General features: G+C 38.4%; 2 protein-coding genes across 2 annotated transcripts; one reads left to right on the forward strand and one right to left on the reverse strand.

The window, feature by feature from the left end:
- Positions 1–20,062: 20,062 nt before the first annotated feature.
- On the reverse strand, positions 20,063–23,460 carry LOC308402122 (WD repeat-containing protein 82-like). The gene is made up of 9 exons (XM_080890744.1): positions 23,087–23,460; positions 22,888–22,988; positions 22,735–22,801; positions 21,551–21,650; positions 21,043–21,159; positions 20,785–20,940; positions 20,608–20,677; positions 20,387–20,529; positions 20,063–20,287 (listed from the first exon to the last, which is right to left on the reverse strand). The coding sequence occupies exons 1-9, from the start codon at positions 23,245–23,247 to the stop codon at positions 20,255–20,257; spliced, it is 948 nt and encodes a 315-aa protein (XP_080746870.1). The 5' UTR covers positions 23,248–23,460; the 3' UTR covers positions 20,063–20,254.
- Positions 23,461–23,693: 233 nt separating this feature from the next.
- rpusd4 (RNA pseudouridine synthase D4) lies at positions 23,694–26,336 on the forward strand. The gene is made up of 6 exons (XM_080891991.1): positions 23,694–24,262; positions 24,973–25,180; positions 25,267–25,360; positions 25,551–25,701; positions 25,791–25,888; positions 25,982–26,336. The coding sequence occupies exons 1-6, from the start codon at positions 23,851–23,853 to the stop codon at positions 26,180–26,182; spliced, it is 1,164 nt and encodes a 387-aa protein (XP_080748117.1). The 5' UTR covers positions 23,694–23,850; the 3' UTR covers positions 26,183–26,336.
- The last annotated feature ends 73 nt before the right edge of the window (positions 26,337–26,409 follow it).

Genomic DNA, 26,409 nt, shown 5'->3' on the forward strand with positions numbered 1-26,409 from the left:
AAAAATTTAGATGGTGGGGGCCTCGAGTGTTCACAGTATATTTTGATCTGCAAGGTTAGCTCCAAAAGCCAATGAAAGGGTGAACAGGGAGAATAGAGCAGCTACATAAAGCAACCTTAAGTGTTAAAACACGAGAATATGAGGTTTCTGATGAGAAGACAGAAGAGGTGTAAACTGAAGAGATCCAAACATTAAGTGTCCCTGAATGGTCTGAACAAAAGGATGTAGGAACTAACAAACTCACCAAAGTAACACACACACACACACACACACACACACACACACACACACACACACACACACACACACACACACACACACACACACACACACACACACACACACACACACAGAGGTGGGTGAGAGAAATATTAGTGTGTACCTGTGAGGTTACCTGTGATAGGATCATCCATTATTCACTCAGTGGTGAGTACAGAACCCAAGCATCTATACATTATTTAACACAGCACCCCCCCCCCCCCCTCCTCGACTTCAGAAAGACACAGTTAATGTGCAAAAAAAAAAAAAAAATGACCCACTTATAGAAACAGAAAAAAGCTGAGTGCACTTCTCTCACAGAATAATAAAGTAACAACACAAATATCTGTTTGCGTCTCTTCTCCCACTGCACTTTATGTACTCATAAAAAGCTCTGTGTATTTTACTGTATATAATAACATTTGTAGATCTTATATAATTTTGCCTTTTTTGTACACAAGTTTTCTTTTTTTTGTTTTATTTTTCGAGTATGTCTCTAAATCTCTTTTTCTTCCTGTCCCTCATGTGGCTGAGTTTCCCCAGTGTGGGATTAATAACATCCAAAATTATTACTATAGTGCTGTATGATCACTGTTAAACTCTCCAATATGAACATCAAATAAACATCGACAGAAGGATTTAAAAAAAAAAAAAAGAAAATTAATTTTTTATGTAATGCAATACTTAATTATAAAACAGCAAGTTTTGGGATCTTATTATTATTTCTATTATTACTCTTTACTTTAGAGAAAGTTTGATCTTACTAGAAGTAAGAATTATTGGTAGTAGTATATAGAATTGTTTATATATCTTTCCAATTATGGTTTGATTATTTCTTGGTTTCATAAAAAAATGGGGGCCAAGGACTCCTTAGAAAGGGAGAAAAGAACCATATCAGAGTTTTCACTGGTCCAAAGACAGTAAGAAAGAGAAGAGCAGACATAATAACTTGGCATGGCTGTTTAACAACTCATTAAAGCAAATAACTAATCAGCTAATTCAATAGCAGCTACTGCATTCAAGCTCTTAGAGATGGTCAAGATGATCGGATCAACTTTTTACAACCAAGAGATGAAGAGAGCATCTCTGAACTCACAACACATTGAACCCTGAAGCAGATGGGCTACAGCACCAGAAGACCACACCAGCTATCACTCTGGGAAGAAAAGAAAACTCTGAATATGGACTGAGGCTTCAATTCACTCAAATTCACCAAAATTGGTCGATAGAAGTTTGAAAAAGTCTTGTCTGGTTTGATTTCTGCTGTAACATTCATGCTACATTGTGTCAGTGGTTCAGGCAGGTGATATAATGGTATGGTAGATATTTTCTGGACACACTTTGGGCTTCTTATTGGCCCTTGTGTAAATGCCAAAGCCTGTGTGAGTATCGTTGCTGACCATGTCCATCTGTTTATGACAATAGTTTACCCATCTCCTTCTTCCAGCAGAATAATGCACCATGTCATAGATCTCAAATATGCCTCAAAGTGGTTTCTTGAATATGACAGTGAGTTCACTGTACTCAGATGGCTTCCATAGTCACCTGATCTCAGTCCATTAGAGCATTGGGATGTGATGAAATGGGAGATTCTCTTCATGTATGTGCAGTTAATACACTGCAGCACCTGTGTGACACCAATATGGACAAAATCTATAAAGAATGTTTGCAGCACCTTCCTGAATCTATGACACAAAGAATGAATGCAGTTCTGAGGAAAAGTTGGTCCAAACTGGTACCAGCAAAGTGTACCTAATAAATTGTCTAATGAGATACATTTGTTCTTGTCAGATGGAGAGTTGTCCCTGCGTCTCTGCTGAGACATGAAGAGATGTATACATAAAAATACAACTAAAACACTGAAACAGACTTCAGTTCAGTCCATCCACCCGTCAGTTATGCACTCTTTCTGATAACATTTCCCCTTTTGAATTCAAATAAATAAAAAACTTTAACTATCACAGTTAACCAAAATACAATTTTTTCAGGGTTAAATTTCATGTTGGACTGCATGCAGCAAATATTACTTTGTATTATTCATTTAAATATTCTCCCAAAATATAATGCTGTGAATGGGGGAATCCTTCAACTACACACACACATGCTTTCCTGACTTACATTAATAAGTTTACTTTGCTTGGAAATGAAGAACATATGTTTTTTAATAGCTTATAAAAAACATTGTTAACTGTTAAGTCACTGTTGATTGTAGTGGTTATTTTTTAGTCCTGTAACTTTCAATCAAGTAACAATACAGGAAACAATGACATTACTTCAGCAGTAGAAGGAGGGAGTCCCCTAAACCAGAGGTCATTTGCACGACTTTGGTACTCAAGGTGAGAGCTGCTTTGGTGCTTCAGGACCTGGATGACTTTTAATGAATGCGAACATAAATTCTGCTCTCTACCAGAAAATCCTGAGGGAGAATGTCTGGCCATCAGTTTGTGCCATGAAGCTGAAGCTCACTTGAGTTACGCAGCAGGACAATGATCCTAAAAGACAATTAAGATAACAACTGTCTAATAATTGATCATATGTTGCTTGTGTTTGGTCTTTGAAAGGCTTCTGAGATTGAGGAGTCTTGGGGTCTGTTTGCTGCACTGAATGGAAATGATGACACTTTGGCCACCTCTCAAAATCCTCTCTACCTTGATTCAGAGTCTACTAACATGATTTTTGATAGAGGTATTTTAATTTTAAGAACCTACCTCAGCTAATTTGCCTCTTGTTTGGGCTGCTAATGTTTTACACTTGGACTACTCTAAAGGTAATAACATGTTCATAATAATATAATCACACACTAACACACACATACACACCCACCCAAGATAATGTGCAATAGTACAGGGCAGGTATGTGCGCCACAAGTTGACTGGCCAACGAATCATCACTGTTATCACCAGTTGGTACCAGACTTACTAGTCGTTTAATCTAATTTATAAAATTTTTATTGATATCCATTGCTGGTAAATTATTGTGTCCTAAATGTGATGCAGCCATCTGTGATCAGTGTTGAAGAACGCCATAAATCTGTTCATCTAGGCCTGATCTTTTTGTTAACACTATTGGATTGGTAAACACAAACAGAAAACCCAGGCAGCTTTCAGATGTGAGTGAGTTTATTAGGGAGGTGAAATAAACAGAAATGCAGTGGGCATGAAACAGAACCTGAGGAAAGCCTAAACTGGAAACAACTAATAACAACAGACTCGAAAGGGAGATGCAGGGAAACTCAAGGAGACCACGCAGGGAAGTACACAGGTTGACGAAGGGAAATAACACAGACAAACCAGCTATTAACAGAGGCAAACACAAGGCTTAAATACACAGAGGGATAATGAGGGAATGAGACACAGAAGGAGGACACAGCTGGGAGTAATTGACAAGACGAGACAGGGGAAGCAAAACTCAATACATTTACATACACAGACTTTCAAAGTAAAACAGGAAACATAACAGATGCAGACTTGACTAGGAGGGAACAGCAATCATGGAACACGGAAAACAGAAACCAAAAGACTAGAAAAGATAAAACAATCAAAGTACAATAATGATACAAAAACACTGGGTCACTGACCCAGGACCGTGACAGAGAGAGAGATGGTGCAAAACAGAAACTCTTAACTTTCAAGAAATATGCAAAAGAATCATAAATAAAGACGACTTTCTGTGTTTTATCTGTATGTGATTATTTTCTATTTGGTGTTTATTTGCGATTTGGCGCTGTATAAATAAAGTTGAATTAAACTGAACTGAATGTTCAACAGGAAATGAGAGTCCAACCAAGTAACACGTTTTCTTCTGTTGTCCATTTTTGGTTGTGCGAACTGTATCCTCGCTGATTAGATATTTACGTTAAAGACCCATTCAACAGGAGTTCCTAATGAAGTCCCCAGTGACTATATATTTTTATATTTCTATGAGCATATTTGGACTAAGAGATTCAGAAAAGTAGAAAGTGAAAATTCTACCCTGGTCTGGTATGGAGCCACTAGGCTTGAAATGCTTACAGTAAATAAATGTATGTATTCAGTAGGTAAGGTTTTTTATATATAGGGTACATACTATGTAGCTGTGTCTGTTTCACTGAATACCACTCTACATGTTTACCATTATGTTCGATAAAGGTTGAGTGTTTGCTTTACTCACCTCTTAGCGTGACCTGGAAAATATTGGACACACTTGCTGTCAGTGAGCGACAGGTATCGGGTGGTATCTAGGAAAAAGAAAATCCTATAATTATATTTCATTTTCCAAAATAGACCACTAATTGTTTTTGAGGTGCTGTGCATGGCAACAAGAGATGACTATCCAGGTTGTTGGAGCTGTAGACCACTGTGTTTGTGTCTCCATTTTGCACATTTTCTATTTAAACCAAATGGTTCCAGTCTGTATACACTTGCTGGCCACTTTGTTAGGCACGCCTGTCAAGTAATGCAAAGCATGGTCAAGATGATCTGAACACTTGTTACAATCAAGAGATGCAGAGAGCATCTCTGAAGTCACAACACATTGGATCTTGAAGCAGATGGGCTACAGCTACATGTCAATCCCTTTATGACCACAGTAAAAACAGACCACAGTTTTTAGCAATTCATAAAGTTCAATAAAAAATAAATTTCATTTCTGAAAAGTCCAATAAATTTCCAGGTACAAACACAGGTAAAAAAAAACACAGGTACAAATTGAATGATCCTGGTGAAATATAATGGTTTTTGGTCATCATGCAAAATATCAATTTGAAAAATATTGGGCATTTCAAAAATAACAAAGTGGTCAACTCACAGGTCACAATACTGTAGGAGTCACTATAACCAGGCTGTAAATTATTTCATAAGATGTTAGGTGGAAGGAACGAAGTATCCTCATTTAAGACAGAATAATCACTGCATAAAATAAAATCTGAGTTCTTTTGTTTTAAGGATCTTTAGGGTGAGTTTATTTTTGAGCAACAAATTCTCTACCTCCAATGTGCACGCTGTGTCATCTCCATCAGAGATGAGCCCAACCACGCTGCTTAAAAAGGTAGGTTTGATGGAATAGCTCCTCTTTCCCACAGGGACAAAAGCTGAAAATTTGAACAAGGACAAAATAATTGAAACAAGGCTCAGAAAGGACATAGAAAATCACAAGGGTATACAAATTGGGCTTGTGTGCCGGCTTCCTCAGTGAGTGTGGCCATGAGTGGGTCCTCACTAGGGAATGATCCTGGATTTTGAACCCATAAATGTCAGGTTTGGACTTTCAGTTGCTGTTTGTTAATCTGTTTTTGACCTGCTCTGTTGTAGTTTCACAAGTTTGGGTTTGTCTAATATTAGGCTTTTGCTTAGTTTGTTTTCATTCGTATTTGACTTTTATAGTTTACTTTTAGTCGATTCCTTGAGGTTGTTTCCCTGTTCTCCTCTGTTACCAGTGTTTCTGTGTTAAATGTTTTGAGTGTTGTGTCCCCATTACTCCCCTCTTTATTTAAGGTCTTAGTTTACATGTGTGTTTTTTGTAGGATCTTTTTGTGTGCCTGACTATGCAGAAGGTCATGAATTGTTGTGCACAAGTTGTTCACAGGAAAACCACAGGGGGTATCAGTACTTCATCAACACATACAGGTCACAAAGCTGCACAAATAGCAGCTTTTTGAAAGGTCCTGTGTGTGCATTATTAATATCACACACCACACGGGGAGTTAAATTAAGATGACTAGATGAGAATGTTTGTCTACTATTTGCAGACGAGCTGAGGTTAGCAGAATCTGTGGTTTGTTTTAAACGACTACTGAAAACTTATTTTTGTAGGTTAGCTGTTCTTTAATTTTTTGGTTCTCCTACTGTGAAATGTGTGCATATCAGTGTTTATGCAGGAATGAAAGAAAGAGCGCGTGTTTGACTCTGTGTTTGCATGTAGAAATATTTCTGATTTTAATGTGTTTTTATCCAAACTGCGAAGCTCTTTCTTTGCGTTTTAAATAATTATGCATGAGGTGCATGAGAATATTTATATGCTGGCTTTAAAGTGGTACTAAGCTCTCAATAAGAAGGTATATTACCTGGAACAACTGTGGTAGTTTGGTTGTAATAAGCAGGAATCAGAGCAGCACAATGAAAGATTACATACTCTGCTATATTTGAAATTAACATTTCCTACAACGTGAGTCAGTAAATGTAAATGTCAGGTCGTTCCTCTGTTTCTGTGGAATCTGTATTACTTTTTGTCATATATTACCTGATGTATGCTTGACATTAGGTAATATATGAGTGTCTTTAACAGTTCAACCTTGGTTGGATCTAACCAGCTGTACTGTAGCCAAATGTGCCCTGCAAGAAAACTGTAGCAGCTGTGCAACCAGCTACAGTACATTATTCTTCCTGTATTTTTTCACCATCATATTCTTTAAAATGGTCTTGTGAGGTTATCAAAAAACTGCAGCTGGTTGGTGAGGTGGGGTGTAGTTGTATGTTGCATGTTGACTATTTTTACAAGCCTCTGGGCCACACAGCACGTAAAAAAGACTAACTGCTAAAGTTATTAAAGATAAGAGTCAAAGAGCAACATATACACAGGCTGATATATTGTAGTTTTATAGGGGCACAGCCATACACTGCACAAGTATCATCAACAACAATACAATAAATGTATAATGTACAAGGTGTAATGTAGCCTCCTGTAGCCAAGTGTGCCCTGCAAACAAACTGCAGCAGCTGCGAAGTACAAGTAGTAACAGCTACATTATATTTTCTCTGTATCTTTTAATTATGATGTCCTCTAGCCTAAAACGGTCTTCTGTGGTTAGTCATAAAAAGTGTAGTTGGTGAGCCCTATTTTTTTATTGTCACAGCACGTAACAAAAGACTAACAACTAAATTAAAGATAAGAGTCACAGAGCAACATATACACAGGCTTACAAATTGTATATACAGTGGCTTGCAAAATTATTCGGTCCCCTTGAACTTTTCCACATTTTGTCACATTACAGCCACAAACATGAATCAATTTTATTGCAATTCCACGTGAAAGACTAATACAAAGTGGTGTACACGTGAGAAGTGGAACGAAAATCATACATGATTCCAAACATTTTTTACAAATAAATAACTGCAAAGTGGGGTGTGCGTAATTATTCAGCTCCCTTTGGTCTGAGTGCAGTCAGTTGCCTAAACAGAGTGTGCCTGTGTGTAATCTAATGTCAGTACAAATACAGCTGCTCTGTGACGGCCTCAGAGGTTGTCTAAGAGAATATTGGGAGCAACAACGCCATGAAGTCCAAAGAACACACCAGACAGGTCAGGGATAAAGTTATTGAGAAATTTAAAGCAGGCTTAGGCTACAAAAATATTTCCCAAGCCTTGAACATCCCACGGAGCACTGTTCAAGCGATCATTCAGAAATGGAAGGAGTATGGAACAACTGTAAACCTACCAAGACAAGGCCGTCCACCTAAACTCACAGGCCGAACAAGGAGAGCGCTGATCAGAAATGCAGCCAAGAGGCCCATGGTGACTCTGGACGAGCTGCAGAGATCTACAGCTCAGGTGGGGGAATCTGTCCATAGGACAACTATTAGTCGTGCACTGCACAAAGTTGGCCTTTATGGAAGAGTGGCAAGAAGAAAGCCATTGTTAAAAGAGAACCATAAGAAGTCCTGTTTGCAGTTTGCCACAAGCCATGTGGGGGACACAGCAAACATGTGGAAGAAGGTGCTCTGGTCAGATGAGACCAAAATGGAACTTTTTGGCCAAAATGCAAAACGCTATGTGTGGAAAACTAACACTGCACATCACTCTGAACACACCATCCTCACTGTCGAATATGGTGGTGGCAGCATCAGGCTCTGGGGGTGCTTCTCTTCAGCAGGGACAGGGAAGCTGGTCAGAGTTGATGGGAAGATGGATGGAGCCAAATACAGGACAATCTTGGAAGAAAACCTCTTGGAGTCTGCAAAAGACTTGAGACTGGGGGAGAGGTTCACCTTCCAGCAGGACGACGACCCTAAACATAAAGCCAGGGCAACAATGCAATGGTTCAAAATAAAACATATCCATGTGTTAGACTGGCCCAGTCAAAGTCCAGATCTAAATCCAATCGAGATTCTGTGGCAAGATCTGAAAACTGCTGTTCACAAACGCTGTCCATCTAATCTGACTGAGCTGGAGCTGTTTTGCAGAGAAGAATGGGCAAGAATTTCAGTCTCTAGATGTGCAAAGCTGGTAGAGACACACCCTAAAAGACTGGCAGCTGTAACTGCAGCAAAAGGTGGTTCTACAAAGTATTGACTCAAGGGTCTGAATACATGTTTGGAATCATGTATGATTTTCGTTCCACTTCTCACGTGTACACCACTTTGTGTTGGTCTTTCATATGGAATTCCAATAAAATTGATTCATGTTTGTGGCTGTAATGTGACAAAATGTGGAAAAGTTCAAGGGGGCCAAATACTTTTGCAAGCCACTGTATTCTTATATACTGTAGTTGTATAGGGGCACAATCTATGGTGAAAGTCTCTCTGGCTGTGACAGATGTTTTAAAAGAGGAATTTCAGGCTGCTCATGTAAACATGAAAAGTGATGTGGATTACCTGATTGTCTGGGAAGATTTGTTGTATGTATAATCTCCATCAATAATACGGTAGCAAGTGTTTGTGATACATGTTTAAATATGTAATGAACACAGTATCCATGTGCAGAAAGTTAAAAAATTAAGAAACAACAGGTACTTACTGAGTACAGTTAGTAGGTTTATTTATGTTTTTAAAAAAAATAAATTATATAAACAAAATAAATATTTTTGTTTCACTGAATATGGTTTTCCATTCCAAAGTGTGACATGGCAATAGTACAGGGTTTAAATGGAAGATACATTTTTGGACATTCAAATCCACAATTTCTGAGACCTGCGATTGAAGTCAAGATTGGCTTTTTTAATATTTAGGCAAAATCCTTTACTTCAAAATGTGTCAATATAACTTTAAAAAAACAAAACGGGATTATTTTTTTCATTACCAAGAGAAAACTGAAAAGGACATGCAGTTAAATCCTTTGACCTTTTCCAGGCAGGTTTTGGAAGAACATTTTGTGTTGTCAGTTGACAGTTTGTAGATACACGTTTAATATGTTGTTTTCCCCTTTAGTTTGTATTAACACAAAACAAATACACTCCACCTTAAAAAACAGTTGAATAACACAATTTGAAATGCAAATGACACCATTAAAATAAATACACATTGTCTATTAGCTAATTTTTAAAAGCAGCAATTGTTTAAAAGGTGGACAATTTGGAAAGAAGCATATCTTATTATATGGCAACAGTATCCACAGTTCTAAGTTTGGAAATGACTCAGATGTTATGACTATCATCTTCCAAATTACAGTTACTTAAAACAAAATAATGAAGATCTAAAAGCATTTATTAAAAATGCAAAAGCTGAAAACTGCATGATCATGCCAATTATCCTTAGAAAAAAATAATCTACAACAAAACTATTTGCAAAAAATATCTACTACCTGTAAAACGTTTCTGACTTTTACATGAATTAAAACCCTTTAAATACACTTTACTGACAAAATCACCAAAATGTTTCAGTGTGCATCAGCATGCTCTAAATCGTATCCTGTGAATCTGGTGCATCTGTTTCCTCAGAGATGGTGGCGTACACATGGTAAATGTCAGACTAGAAGATAAAGACAGTAATGTAAGAGTCCTTTAAGTCTGTGGCGATGATTAAGCCAAACAGAAAACATATTTAGTACCAGCTCTCACTTACATTTTCATTTTTCATCTGTTGCACATTTAGGTTCTCCTCAACTGCAGGTAAGAAAATAACATTCAACAATTATTGCTTTCATTCAGCATTAAACACAAACACACACACACACACACACACACACACACACACATTGCTCTTGTAAGTCCGTGTAGGTCAACTGACTGTCAGGTTTTTCTCTGAATTATTCTCTGAGGTGACTTGTTGTGATTTGATATGATGTAAAGAAAATTGAATTGAACTGAATCTTTAAGAATCCAGGGTCTGTCTAGGGTGCTGTTACTCTAGATCTAGATAATACATAGATGCAATTTTGCTACAGAGACATGACATATTCCACATTGGTCATACTCAGAGATAATACAAGAAATTATGTTTAACAAGTTTTGATGATGACACTGGTAGTGGGTGTAAAACCGAGTTGTTTTTTATTTGAATTTTGATGATTCTGAAGCAATCTAATGATATATTTGTTTATTTATTGACATTGCTTGATACGCTGAAGGCAAAATAAAATGGAAAATGCTATAATCGTGCTTCAATATGTGTCACCTGAACACTGAAAAATTGTTTTTCTAAGCACATGAAGTAAGTATTTCTCACCAGTTCTTTTGAGTATAAGAAGCCCCAGTACCAGTAGGATCATGCCCATAATTATTCCATTTCTTGTCACAGCTGCTGCCAAATTCCATAATGACTCTGTTTTGAAAGCCACAAACAAATTTCACTTGTAACTCAAACACAAGATACTTTGCTATCTGACAAAGTTGCAGCAGTAACCATGGACTGAGTGAAAGTATAAGTAATATTATGGAAGTCTACGCAGTGTCTCTTACCTTCGACTTTCCCTGTAGTATCATTCTTGTTTGAATCTGTTTGGAAAAGAAAATTGATTTGGGCCTGTTAGCTTTGTATGTAGAGGTGTATATTTGTGTTCAGTCACTTAAAGCTGCAACAGCATGGTTTCAATTCTTCAGGTTCTGTGCTTCTGCACATTCAGTTTGAAATAATATACAGTGGGTAAAATAACTATTGAACACCAATATTTGAAGGTCTTGAGAGAGCTCGCTGGTTTTACCCACCATGAGATGCTTCTTGTGTGACACCTTACTAAACAAGACACTTTTTCTTTACACACCATCTCTGTTTGGTTTTCTAATTACTGATTAATTTCAGGCATCATGAATTTCCATGCCTTTTTACACCTCCCGTTTTTACCGCGTTCAGTACTTTTTCCCTGTGTCACTTCTCATAATTTAATTGAACTTAATTTATGGAATCTTTGGTTTGATGTTTTCCACGCGGGGCTTTAATGGGTCGTTATTGATGTCTGGCGAGAATTTCATTTTAGTAGCACCATTACAAATATATTTACTTAGAAAATTGGTGACATGTCTGACACTTATTTTACCCACTGTATATTTTCCATGTCTTAGATAATTTGAGTGGTTTTGCATCTTTTTTGGTATTTGCACAATCACTACAACATATAATTCTAAAACTAAAAACTGTGTTTTCTGTTTAGCAATGCAATCAACACTTCTGTCCTAATGTTGTCATCAGCTGGTCAGTTGACATTACACTGTTGTATTAGTTTTTATTTGGTATGCAATGGTAAACTAGTACTTATTAGGGAATGGAAACAATTATAATAATGAATATTAAACACACAAAAATATCTACAGATAAAATGTATCTGGTCATTTGCATCAATCAGGTTTATAATGAAGTGCCTGCAAAGTTAGTAACTTCCTTTCAACACCAGCTATAGCCCTGCTTACAAAGTACTGTTTTATTTAAGCTATTTAAGATGCTGAACATGGTGAATATTTACTGTTCCTACCAAACATCAGAATTTTAGAGTTAGAACTCAGATCATATTATTATGCTGAGAGTTTAATCAGACTCATTGTCTGCATGGTCAATAGGTCATTGTCGAATGTACTGTAATAAAACAGGGGCATTTCAAACTTTCATGACAATTTATTTTCCCATTATTTATGCACTCAATGACGTCTCACCTGTGGTGCTGTCTCCTGATGTTATATACTGAGTTGTTTTGACAGGAGTGTTCACACCAGTTGTAGGGTTTAGATTAACAGTAGCTAATCCTTTAAGAAAGAAAAACATCAAATAAATATTATGTCACTACGACATTTTGCTGCTTTCTTTTCTGTATTAAAATTGAATTGAAGTTATGACATGCCAAAAGAAAAAAAATCACAAAAATATTTCCTGGTGTATTTCTGACATTGTTTTACTCTTTAGTCTTCAGAACATTCAGTTTGAAAAAGAAAAAAACTACATTTAAATTGAACGTCTTATTTTTTACAGTTCTTCCTTAAGTGTTATTGATGCACTCAATGACGTCTCACCTGTGGTGCTGTCTCCTGATGTTTTATACTGAGTTGTTTTGACAGGATTGTTCACACCATTTGTAGGGCTTTGATTAAGAGCAGCTAGTCCTTTAAGATAGAAAAATATCAAATAAATATTATAATGCCACGTATTTTCTGTATTGACATTCTTGATTATTTATTTCCTTGCATTATTGAAAACAAGTATTTGGCATGAAGTGCTAAAAGAAAAGAAGAGTTTCTTGGTGTATGTCTGCCAACTTTTCTATAATTTAAAGGAGAAGTATGTTAAACATAGTATTGTAACAGCATTTGAACTGTTAGACATCGTTTCACTCTCCAGTCTTCAGAATATTTAGTTTGAAAAATAACATATAACACAAAAATTAAACGTCTCATCTTTCATTTGAGCAGATTTACTTTAATACAGAAAAAATATTTTCTAATTTTACCACGTGAGTAATTTATTTACCTGATAGTGAGTTCACTGAAGTGGTAGAAGTTAAAGTACTGGGTTTGTTGAGACTTGATTCTGTTCCATAAATGTTCAATAAAATGTTAAAGACATTTAAAAGAAGTGATGTGTGATGATGCTCTGGGTTGTTTGTTAAGTGTGTCCTACCTGTAAACATGATAGATGACGGTTTGTTGATCTTTGGTGATTCACTTTCCAGAATAGCTACAGTAAAAGGAAATTAATTTGAGTATAAATAAAGGTTTTGTTAATACTGCAATCAATTCAAAAGTGATTTAAATTTTTGAAAACACATTTACTATTTTATTAAATGTTAAATCTGTCCCAAAGGGAGTGTCAGACGAGGGACTATTTTTTACCTATACTGAAATATTTGGTAGTGTCTAGGCCTGGGTATCATCACTGATTTCTACAAGTGATCCGATTCTGATTAAACAAGGTCCCGATTCGATTTGATCCCCGATTCCAGTCGATTCGATTCAATTCAATTTTGAATCTGACAGTGAAAAATATTATAATTCTGATCATTTATCAGCAAATATTCATATTTTTATATCTATGTATTAAAACAAAATATTTTGTGTCAGGAAGGGTATCCAGTGTAAAAACCTTTACCCATTTCTACTGTAAGCATGTTATTATGCTGACAATATCATCAAAGCTCAAAGAGACTGCAAGTCTGGACGTACTCTTTTTCACATCAAAGCTCAGTTCTATTTATTTGCACTGAGGGTCCAAATAAACAAAGTGAAACGAAATGAAAACTTTGCGAGTAACAAACGCAGAACATTTTTAGAGAAAAATACTTTGAATGCTTTTATTTTAGTCATTTTCATCATTTTAATGTATTAAAGTAGCATCTGTGCTATAAAGTCTGTTTATCTTTGACTTACCTGTTAAGTTGTATCGATCACTGCGAGGAGACAAAGACCTGGGTTCCCTTTTCAAAGTGTAATCACAGCTGGCATCTTTTTGTTGAACAAAATGTAGATGTCTCAAAAAATCATCAATTGAGACATAAAACTGGCAGAACCGCTGTTTGTTTTTTGTCTTGCTATTCTTCCCGACAGCTACTGTGAGGACTGAACGACTTGCTTCTCCAAAGTACAGATTACATCTTGTATCATCTTTCACAGATCCAGGCAGAGAGCAAACAAACCGAACATGTTCCCCATTAAAATGCTGCACACTCATCTGTGGTGTTTGACCTACATGAAGATTAATCAAGTCCCATTAATATACAAGAATATTGTATGTTTTACCAGCACAACAATAACAATACTGGTGTTCATAAAAGCTGAACTGCAACACATTTTGTAATTAACTGTAACTGGTCATGTTTAGATTCCTGCGTGCTGTCTTTGGTGGTTTAAGAAAATATGTAAGAACAACACTCCTAAAAAAGTTTTGTGAAAGAAAACATGAAGGTTTATAAAGATAATAACGTCTAACACACTGTATGATAACTTATCCAGTCACAGGAAGAGCAGTCTCTCACTTTGTATGGTGATGGAGGATGGTTCACTGTCAGCAGATGTTGAATTAAGGTCTCCAGTGTAAAAACATCTCACTTTAACTTCAGCAGGTGAACTGTGATGTGACATTAACAGCAGTTCTGTTGCAGTGAAATTCTGCAGGCATGAGAAGGCTTTGGAAGTACTTTTGCTCACCGTGTAGAAAAAACACTGATGAACTGAAACAGATGTTGGTGCCTGACAGTGTAACGTGACCGAGTCCGTCTCTGAGATCACCTCTGTGTTCACTGTCAGTGTTGGTGGAAGAAGAGCTGAAAAATCAGAGGTAAAGAAATTTTTGATCTAATAGGTAATTTTTGGTTTAAGTAAAGAACAAATATGCAGTCACAGAAAAATCTGAACACTGGAACATCAGGAACTCACCTTGTGCTTGAATCTCATGAACAAAAGCTGTTGGAAAGAAAATTTGTTAACAACATACTAAATGCACGTATTAATAACCATTACTATAATTATGTATTAATGGCTCATTAATACAAACAAACTGTCTTTTCAAGATCACAGGAATTTGTCCTGCTGAGAAAGTTTTAGTTTGGGACTCCTCACGTGAGTTTATTGATTAAAAATAAAAAAAATAGAAGCACCACAAAGTTACAAAAGTTGCTGTAAGAACACAACGTAAAATCCACAACCATGAAAAATGTAAAACCTACAGATTTAGCATCTTCAATCGAAAAGCTACAAGAGGTTTAACTTACACATGAGGATGACTGACAGAAGGTGTCCAGCCATGATGAAGAGGATTACTGTGACTGTGCAGAACACATGTGAAAGTCTGACTTTGTAAAGGCTGATGTTCCAGTTTAAGGAACGTCACAGGAAAACCACAGGAACCACTTTAACACAAGCAGAGCAAAAAGCCATGAACGACCCTCTGATACTACTTATACTGCAGTGGAACCAGGACTTCAACTTCCTGTTCTGTGGCAAAGTCACATTTTACCTGCTCTCAGCAGATTTGACTGGTGATTCTACATTTTCCATTTCTATGATGTGATGATCCCTGAAAATAAATATGCGACCAACCATTAACATGGGTCACAAGATGGCTGGTGAAAAGGGAAACTTGCTTCTTTGTGTTTAAATAACAAGTTAGCTTAGAATTTGTGTGTGTGTGTGTGTGTGTGTGTGTGTGTGTGTGTGTGTGTGTGTGTGTGTGTGTGTGTGTGTGTGTGTGTGTGTTATATAATAAAATACACTAACAATAAATATACTCATTAAAAATAGTCCCCAACAAACCAATATTTATATATTATAAAACAAATATCTATTTCCATTATTGTTTCAGCAAAACAAACAACCTTCATTTGTCACATACACAATCATACAGAGGACAACATGTAGTGAAATGCTTGTGTACGAGCTGCGGACATAGTTGTGCCATTCCAGGGCTTGGTTTTAGCATGGGGGGTCTAGCCAGGACCCTTACTGGATACCAGGTGGGAATAAAGCTTGAGCCTCCTGCTCCAAGAGTGTGTAGTCTTACTACTATACTATCCAGCTGCATGCTTCTGTTCCTATTGTTTCTGTTGTAACAATATGAAAATAAAAATATGAAAATAATGACAATTCTTAGATAAAGGTAAAGATAAAGATAAAATAGAGATTGAAACTTTACTGGTAATTCTTGTACCTAAATAAAGTAAAATAAAATAGAAAACTACAGAGTCGTTGCATCAAGGTACCAAACTGTCTCAGAGACAACGTCACCCAAGACAAACGGAACACCTCATCACTCCTCCTTGGAGTGAATTTCCAGCCCTCAAAAGAGATTTTAATAATTGTAACAAGGAAAAACAAGACCTTGAAAACAGGATCACAAAAATGCAGGAGGAGAAAAGTCAACTGGAAGAGAAGAACAGTGAAATGCATTGCAAGCTCCAAGATATGGAGGAAAATAATGAAGGCTTGCGAGTAATGTTTGATGAAGCACTTGAAAGAAATACACAACTGGAGAAAGAGTTTAAAAAATGGAAAATCAAACATAGAGAAATGTTTTACGAGGTCTATGACACAGAAGAAAAATACATAGAGATGTAGTGCAAGCTCCAAGACAGAGAAGAGAAATGAAAGCCTCCAAGTGACGTCTGATGAAGCATTGAGAAGAAACACACGAATGCTTAAAGACAAGGAAGAACAGGAGGCAGGTCACCAACAGATGCAGTGCAAACTTGAAGACACAGAGGAAAAAATGGAAGCATTACAAGTAATGATTGATAAAGCGCACAAAGAAAATTCAGACCTGCTAAAAGAGAAGGAACAACTGGAAGAAACCCAAAGAGAGACGCAGCACATTCTCCAAGAGTTTGAAACACAAAATACAGAATTACAAGTATTTTACAATGAAGTGAAGGAAATAAAATTGAACTTGAGAAAATATGCAGAGATATAGAGTGACGAATCCACGAAGTGGTGACCAAAAACAGCCATTTACAAGCACTCTATAACAAAGTCCAGTAAGCCAACACCAAAAAGCAGAAGCAGAAGCAACGGCAGGAGAAAAGTCATAAAGACATACAGTCTTCATTTCAATTACTACAGAAGAGACATGAAGAGTAACAAGCCACCCATCATAAAGAACAACAAAGAAACACATGCATGAGGCAAACAAAGAACTGGAAGAAAAACGTGAAGAAAAGCAGGAAACACTAAAAGAACGAGAGAAAAGGTTCAAGAAACTTGATGTGCAGCATGAAGCACTTTTCAGAGAGATGACAGAGTTCAGAACAAAAATCTACAGGAAATGAGAAAAGTCTGAGAAAGAAGAGAAAGCGGTTCGGGTTATTCTGGAAGAACGACTGTAATAATAATAATAATAATGGATTGCATTTATATAGCGCTTTTCGGGACCCCTCAAAGCGCTTTACAACACTATTCATTCACTCTCACATTCATACACTGGTGAAGGCAAGCTACAGTTGTAGCCACAGCTGCCCTGGGGCAGACTGACAGAAGCGAGGCTGCCATATCGCGCCATCGGCCCCTCTGGCCAACACCAGTGTGCTGCTTCTTCAGTTGAGCCTTGACAAGAATAGCCTCATCTTCCTCCGACAGGGGCAAATTATATAATAAAATATGTAAATAAATTCAGTGTGATTCAGAGCATTATTTAATTTGAATGTTGTTAAGATGTAAATCACCATTCAGCTTAAGAAAAGCTTCTTTACTTAAGAAAAGCTGGATAACTTAAACTGAGCTTTGTTTAACATGACTCCCTGTATTTAGATGAGGCAACAGGTTTGAGTTAGATAACAGAGTTCAAGAATAGTTCACCATAACTGAAACATAAAACTTAAGCAAAGTCTCACTTTCAAGATTCAAGAGAATCGTGCATTAGCGTTGACTGATCCTTTTAGGGGTGTGACAAATGGAAAAAGTCTGAAAACTGGAAATGGATCAGTTAGAGCTACACATGTGTGAGGGGGCCTACATTTATGTTTAACTGCTAAGTCATTCAAATATCTAATCAGCCAATCGTATAACAGTTACAGTGGGGCAAAAAAGTATTTAGTCAGCCACCGATTGTGCAAGTTCCCCCACCTAAAATGATGACAGAGGTCAGTAATTTGCACCAGAGGTACACTTCAACTGTGAGAGACAGAATGTGAAAAAAAATCCATGAATCCACATGGTAGGATTTGTAAAGAATTTATTCGTAAATCAGGGTGGAAAATAAGTATTTGGTCAATAACAAAAATACAACTCAATACTCTGTAACATAACCTTTGTTGGCAATAACAGAGGTCAAACGTTTACTATAGGTCTTTACCAGGTTTGCACACACAGTAGCTGGTATTTTGGCCCATTCCTCCATGCAGATCTTCTCGAGAGCAGTGATGTTTTGGGGCTGTCGCCGAGCAACACGGACTTTCAACTCCCGCCACAGATTTTCTATGGGGTTGAGGTCTGGAGACTGGCTAGGCCACTCCAGGACTTTCAAATGCTTCTTACGGAGCCACTCCTTTGTTGCCCGGGCGGTGTGTTTTGGATCATTGTCATGTTGGAAGACCCAGCCTCGTTTCATCTTCAAAGTTCTCACTGATGGAAGGAGGTTTTGGCTCAAAATCTCACGATACATGGCCCCATTCATTCTGTCCTTAACACGGATCAGTCGTCCTGTCCCCTTGGCAGAAAAACAGCCCCATAGCATGATGTTTCCACCCCCATGCTTCACAGTAGGTATGGTGTTCTTGGGATGCAACTCCGTATTCTTCTTCCTCCAAACACGACGAGTTGAGTTTATACCAAAAAGTTCTACTTTGGTTTCATCTGACCACATGACATTCTCCCAATCCTCTGCTGTATCATCCATGTGCTCTCTGGCAAACTTCAGACGGGCCTGGACATGCACTGGCTTCAGCAGTGGAACACGTCTGGCACTGCGGGATTTGATTCCCTGCCGTTGTAGTGTGTTACTGATGGTGACCTTTGTTACTTTGGTCCCAGCTCTCTGCAGGTCATTCACCAGGTCCCCCCGTGTGGTTCTGGGATCTTTGCTCACCGTTCTCATGATCATTTTGACCCCACGGGATGAGATCTTGCGTGGAGCCCCAGATCGAGGGAGATTATCAGTGGTCTTGTATGTCTTCCATTTTCTGATGATTACTCCCACAGTTGATTTTTTCACACCAAACTGCTTGCCTATTGTAGATTCACTCTTCCCAGTCTGGTGCAGGTCTACAATACTTTTCCTGGTGTCCTTCGAAAGCTCTTTGGTCTTGGCCATGGCGGAGTTTGGAGTCTGACTGTTTGAGGCTGTGGACAGGTGTCTTTTATACAGATGATGAGTTCAAACAGGTGCCATTCATACAGGTAACGAGTGGGGGACAGAAAAGCGTCTTACAGAAGACGTTACAGGTCTGTGAGAGCCAGAGATTTTCCATGTTTGAGGTGACCAAATACTTATTTTCCACCCTGATTTACGGTTAAATTCCTTACAAATCCTACCATGTGAATTCATGGATTTTTTTTTCACATTCTGTCTCTCACAGTTGAAGTGTACCTCTGGTGCAAATTACTGACCTCTGTCATCATTTTAAGTGGGGGAACTTGCACAATCGGTGGCTGACTAAATACTTTTTTGCCCCACTGTATTCCAGGCATTTAGACATGTGTACATCATCTACACGATGAAACCGAGCATCAGAATCGGTCAGACAGGCTGAGGAAGTAGACTGGTACTTGCATCGTCATTCATTTCTGACCACGTCCATCTCTTTATCACCACAGTGTAGTGGTCTTCAGATGGCTGCTTCAATCAGGATAATGTGCCGTGACACGAAGCGTAAACCATCTCCAACTGATATCCAACTTCTGTGTCTTCATGTCAATATGGACCAGAATCTCTAAGAAATGTTTCCAGCACCTTGTTGAATTTGCGCCACGAGGATCTAAGCTAGGGTAAAGAAGCACAGGATTTGGAAACACACACACACACACACACACACACACACACACACACACACACACACACACACACACACACACACACACACACACACACACAGAAAACTCTCACTTGTTAGTGTTTGTCAGTTTACACTTATACTTCTAATATTGTTCGTTAATACAAAGGAAAAATAATAATAATAAAAGCACTTGTTGGAATTCAGATAATTCCTAGCAAACGTTTGAGGAGGGATGAGGGACAACGTTTAAAAAACAAGATTTTTTATTATATAACTTTAAACCAGTTTATTATAAAACCATCAATAAAAGCACAATTATTATTTTTTAAAAACACAGGCAAATAAAAGCTAATGAAACATCTTTTTAAAAAAAGGTAGAAACAACATAACATTTTTCCAAAATATTCCTTGGTCATGATGTTTGTAAAGGAAGGTCCAACTTCACTCCATGATGGTGACCTTTGGTGCCTTTACAAGTCATCAACACACGGGAGCCAAAAAGTCTGTTGAGAAAATAATTTTTAAAAAGTCAAAATGAGAACAATAAGCAGTTTTTCCAGCAGGAGATCAATGACACACTGGTAAGATAGGCTTGCTCTCACCGTGTTAGAGCAGGCACTAACAAACGTCATGAATCTGGGGTTGAACTGGAGCGCACTGATGGGTCCTGGATGCTTCCCATCCAGCACGGCCACTTTCATTCCACTCTCTGTGCTCCAAACGTGAACTCTCCCGTCTTCTGAGCCTGGAAAAACCAGAGTGTTAACAGGAAGCTTAAAGGAAAAGGCTCAAATCTAAAGTTTGAGGGTTTTTTTTAGCTTACCAATCATGACAAACTGCGAGTCAGGTGTGAAGCAGGCCTCCAGTGAGATGCCTTTACTGTTGTTGTAGCCCTTAAAATGAGGAAAGACAGGGATGGCTTCAGCATGTAATCTGAAAATAATTATATTAACATAAAAACAGATGCAATTCCGTATTTTTGTTCCAATATGTCTCTTACGGAAAAAGTGTGCAGAACAGATCCATTGAAAGCATTCAAGACTCCAATAATCCCTTTATTTGTAGATATGAGGATCTGCTTCCCATCACTACTGAATTTGAGTCCAGTCCAGTCACAAACGCGATTAAACCTCGTTTCAAAACAGGCAAACGGGCCCTTCAACGGGAAGATTTTCAGATAATTAAGAATTTCATTTAAGGCTTTTGGAAAGAATGCATGTGAACACAAACAGAAAACCCTTAATGGACTCAGCTGTACCTTGTCAAAAGCACGAAAGTCATAGAGTTTAACTGTCTTTGAATCCACTCCTGCAGCAAATATCAGCCCATCGGGGTCAAACGAACACAGAGGTGTCCCCAGTGGATTTATCAAACCCTGAAAATCAGAGAGATTGTGCAACATAAACTGGTAACTTTCAAGAAATATGCAAAAGAATCCTCAATAATGACCACTTTCTGCATCACATGTTTTCATATTTATGTGTTTATTTCCATTTGGTGTTTATTTACTCCTTATATTTTTGCAAGGTTATGTTTCTGGTATTACCCATAGATTTATTATGTCTGAGCAGATCCAAGAGAGATTTGGAGACCTCTGGTGGTCAAGACTACTCAGGGACTACTAATCAACAGCACTTTAATAGGCAGTATTTTGTGTCACAATATAAGGCACACTATTCTATTACTGTAGCTGTTATTACACATTTGTAAATGTGTACAAATGGCAGAAGAAATGGAACTTTTCAATCAAGTGACAAACTACTTACTTGAGAGTTTTGACAGTGGAGGTCCCAGATCCGGATAGTCTTGTCCAGTGACCCAGAGATAAATGTGTTATCCACCGGAGACATGGAGAGAGCAGTAACCCTGAAACCCAAACAAACTGGTTTTAACTGATCAGGATTGAGCTAATGTTTTATTGAATGTAAAATTACTTTAAGGAAAGACAGACAGGAACAAGCTTTTCAGGAATGCACACTATATGCACATCCACAATGAGAATCTGAATTCCTCTGCAATCCAAAAGTGCTCTGTTGGACTGAAATCTGTGACTCTGGAGGCCATTTGAGTGCAACGCTTTGTTTCATCCAAATTTTGATCCTAACATCTCAAACTTACAGGAGAAATTGAGAATCATTCAATCAGGCAACGTTTTTCTTCTGTTGTCTAATTGTAGTGATATAAACCGTAACTACTGTTTATTGTTCTTAGCAGACAGGAGTGGCACCCAGTGTGATCTTGTGCTGCTTTAGCACATCTGCTACAGAAATGTCTGGAGAGCATTCAGAGATGCTCTATTGCATAACTTGGTTATAACGAGTGGTTATTTGAGTTACTATTTCTCTCCTTTCAGATCAAAGCAGTCTGACTATTCTCCTCTGTCACCAACGAGGAATTTTCACCCAGAGAAATGCTGCTTACTGGAATTTTTTGCTTTTTCAGATCATTTTCTGTAAATCTTGGAGTTGGTTGTGTGGGAACATCCCAGCAGATCAGCAGTATCAGAAGTACTCAGACCAGCCCGTTTGGCACCAGCAACCACGCCACATTAAAGTCACTGAAATTACCTTTGTTCCCCATCCTGATGCTCAGTTTGAAATTCAGCACATCACCTTCACCATGCCTAAATGTATTGAGTTGCTGCCATGACACTGGCTGATTAGATATTTCCACTAAAATCCAGTTCAACAGGTTTAGCTAATAAAGTCACCATTGAGTGTATATTTCTGTATTTTTATGAGCACACTGGAGAAAGCTCCAGAAAGGTAGAAAATGAGAATTCCACTCAACTACATTTTATTCTATTTAGTCTGGTTACAGTAAATAAAAGCATGTCCATTTACTTAGTAGGCATATAGGGTGCATACTATATAACTGTCTGCTTTCACTGAATACCAGTCTACATGTTTACAGTTGTGGTTGATTAAGGTTGTGTGTTTGCTTTACGCACCTCTTAGTGTGACCTGGGAAATATCGGATGTACTTGTTGTCAGTGAGCGAAAGGTATCTGATGGTATCTGAAAAATATCCCAAAATATATTTCATTTTCCAAAATGGACCACTAACTGTATTCGCATTGCTGTGCATGGCGTCAAGTGTTTACCATCCAGTTTGTTGGAGCTGTAGATCACTGTATTTGTGTCTCCATGCGTGTAGCGGATGAGGTCTACTCCATACTTTTTGCTGAAGAGGTTGCTTTTGCACCTGAGAAAAGCACAAGGACACCATAAGAACACAATGCAGTCACATTAAGGATCTTATTTATCATATACAGTATACTGTCTACAGTGGCTGCCACTTACTTTCCATCTCGCATGTCATACAGCAGTATGCGGTCATCGTCGCTGCTTGTTATCACATTTTCACCATTTGGGCTGTAGTCCACGCAGTTGACCTTCTCTTCGTTTTTCCGATGAGTCCTGGCCACTCTGAAACATCGTAATACACCGTCTGTGATCTTCATAGCTGCAGGCTTTTACCAAGAAAGCATACGTTAGGAGAAAAAACACTCCATCAGCTTCCTGTCTGAGATTTAATGAAGCCTGGTAATTATTTCGGTTTGGTTGAGCTATGCGCATCTGCTGTCCATTAGATCACTAAGGTGCTTGTATTTGCATTATGGCAACAAAAATCCACAGCAGACAACATGCAACTTTGTAACAACCGGAAATTATGATCGACTTAGTTTTATTCATCTACCAGGCGGGCGGTGCTTGCCAGAAGCTATAATATTTTGCAGTTGTGACCTGGCGGGCCGTGTAAGCGTAGTTAACAAATACACCCGTTGAGAGAAAGGCGGAAATTACCGGAATGCTTTTTTACATTTACGCAGTGTGTATTTGTTATGTTTAAGAGCATTTAAACGGATAGTTATTATCGTTTGTCGTTTGGTTTTATCTATATAGTGTCTAATATGTCGGAATTATTTTAATTTGAATGAATGGATGAAATTATGCTTTTATTCTGAAAGGCTTGGCCCGGAACTTCTTTAATAACTTCAGAGTTCATGCTTGTGTTTTGAAGCTCGTGTGCGCCGTCTGGTCTGTGAGGTTCACTCAGTGCCGTGATGAACAGCTGTGGGAGACTAGCGCGTGTGTTTGACCGGAGCTCCGGCCTGGATGTGCTCTTCTGTCTGGCCAAACCCCGGACAACCTGCCGCCAGTGTCCGCAGACAACACCGCCCCTCGCCCGGGGTCAGAGCACCGCTGCCAACCACACTCCAGGCTCCGACGCAGATGACAAACCCCGTGTTAGAGCCGTTGACCTGGCCCGTAAGATCCGAGGAGAGAAGTCGAAGACCCGAGAGACAGCGCCTCCCATGTCTGCCCAGCAGAGGAGGGTGATGGAGCTGAAACGGTTCAGTGTACAGTTACAAAATGTGCACCCCAACGTGCTCGCCAAACACCTCCACAGAAGCGTGCTGTACCAGGACAAGGATGTAGTGATCGTCAACAAACCCTACGGCATCCCTGTGGCAGGTAAACCAACACTGGGCTGTCTTCTTTAATCTGATTACACTGACAAGAAGTTTGAAAAAGTTTTTATTTTCAGTTTGAAATAAAAATAAAAATCAACTCATTGTAATGTTAAGAAAAAAAAACAATATGAGATCTTTGTAACATGGTGTTTTACAATGGACATGGTCAGCAGCAATATTCAGGTAGACTGTGGTGTTTAAACGATGGTACTAAAGGGCACAGAGTGTGCCAAGAAAACATCGTCTGACATCATCCATTTGTACTGTTCTGTGTGAACCCGAAAGATGATTGGGAAACTTTATAAAATACTCAAACCTGCCTGTCTGACACCAAGAGCCATGCCACATTTAGTCTTTTAAATCACCTTTCTTTCCCATTCTGATCATGGCTCTGAACTATTGACCATTATTGATGCCTGCATGCTAAATTAATGTGATTATCTAATTAGATATTTGTATTAATGAACAGTTAAACATGTGTATGAAAAATTATGTGGTGAGACTATATTTTATTGTTGTACATATTAAGGTGTTCTTAAACAGGCTCAGTATTGTTGTTGTTATTATTATTATTATTGTTGTTGTTATTGTTAGGAGACATGCAGTATCATTACTGAGAACAGCTGGAATGACCATAAAAATGTCAGCTATCACACTGAAGCTGGGATGTCTAACTGGCACCACAAATGTAATGTTGCTGCTGTCTCCCAGATGACTCCGACGTCACATCCATCACCTCTGTGCTTCCTGTTCTCTCAAAAATGATGGATGGGATGAAGATCAAGTCTGATTCTCAGCTCATTCCCTGTCTGGGTCTAGAAAAGGACTCAACGGGAACTCTCCTGCTGGCCAGGAGGGATGAAGTGGTGGAGCACGTACTCGCTCTGAATAGAAATAACAAAGTGGAGAGGAAGTACTGGTGAGTAGGGGAAACTGATAAGGATTAATTAAATAATGTACATGCTAATACTCCCACTGCATGTTAGTTATGTTGTTCCTTTTCAGGGTTATCACGGTTGGTGTTCCTGTGCCATCTGAAGGTCTGATTGATATTCCCATCATAGAGAGAGAGGTCACAGGTCCTCAGCCACACTACAAGGTGCCTCTTATTCTGTATGATCATTGCTTTAAACATCCTTGTATGTACGGCTTTTAGCTTAGTAGTTAGTATGTTTATTACACATTAAATTAGTTTGGGTTTGTTGTCCAGAGCATTTGAGTAAATTACTAGTTATTGTTTAAATAATGGTGTGCATTTTCCAGTCTCATAACAACTTCTTTGATTTCAGATGGCTCTGAGTCCTCTTTACAGACTGAACGATGAAGGTGATGGTGTAACCAAAGTCCGAAGTCATCGCCAAGCTCATCCAGCATTGACCAAGTACAGAGTCCTGGACAGCAGCAGTGGTTGCAGCCTTGTGGAACTCCAGCCTTTTACAGGTAACAGTGCACATGTGAACAAAAGGAAATCATCCCAAAAACCTGCCTGGGCACATGTTTGGTATTTTTCTGCTTCATTGTGTTCACAGGAGTGAAGCACCAGATGAGGGTTCATATGGCCTTTGCTCTCGGGTGTCCCATTCTTGGTGACCACAAATATTCCCACTGGAGCAAACTGGCACCACAGGTAAGATGTTTACAGTCTCTTTTTTAACATGTATAAGAGTTTGATTTCTATTTTGTCACAAATGATGACTAAATAATACATTTCCTTCCACAGAAATTACCAGAACGTGTGTTGGGAAAACTTGGGATTGAACAGAGCAAGGTTCGGCACCTCCCCCTTCATTTACATGCACGACAGCTGACGCTGCCAGGAAGCAGCCAAGCTGACGTCAACGTGTCCTGCCCGCTACCGAAATACTTCACCCAAACACTGGGCCGACTGCATATAACTCTCCCAGATGAAAAACAAACGTGATCATCTCCTTGCTTTGTTCAGCGTTTAACAGTCCAACCCTGTTAAATGTAATTTAAATGTGGAATAGAACATCAGGATGTGTAACTACAGCGCCGATACGTGTGATAGTGGACAGATGTGGAACAGAATGTGTTAATTATTAAAAACTGATGCTATGGAACTGAATAAGAACCATTCAAATGCGTCATTATTAAAAAGACCCACAGCTCACTTTTTCTTTTTAGAAG

The sequence above is a fragment of the Rhamphochromis sp. 'chilingali' genome, assembly GCF_963969265.1.
Source record: "Rhamphochromis sp. 'chilingali' genome assembly, chromosome: 9".
NCBI lineage: Eukaryota > Metazoa > Chordata > Actinopteri > Cichliformes > Cichlidae > Rhamphochromis > Rhamphochromis sp. 'chilingali'.

Coding starts and splice junctions, on each gene's coding strand:
- LOC308402122 (XM_080890744.1), bottom strand. CDS start 23,247: ATGAAGATCACAGACGGTGTATTACGATGTTTCAGAGTGGCCAGGACT. Junction 21,651..22,734: donor TTCCCAGGTCACACTAAGAG/GTGCGTAAAGCA, acceptor TTTGGGTTTCAG/GGTTACTGCTCTCTCCATGT. Junction 20,678..20,784: donor CTGTTCTGCACACTTTTTCC/GTAAGAGACATA, acceptor CCTCATTTTAAG/GGCTACAACAACAGTAAAGG.
- rpusd4 (XM_080891991.1), top strand. CDS start 23,851: ATGAACAGCTGTGGGAGACTAGCGCGTGTGTTTGACCGGAGCTCCGGC. Junction 24,263..24,972: donor CTACGGCATCCCTGTGGCAG/GTAAACCAACAC, acceptor GCTGTCTCCCAG/ATGACTCCGACGTCACATCC. Junction 25,889..25,981: donor GGAGCAAACTGGCACCACAG/GTAAGATGTTTA, acceptor TTCCTTCCACAG/AAATTACCAGAACGTGTGTT.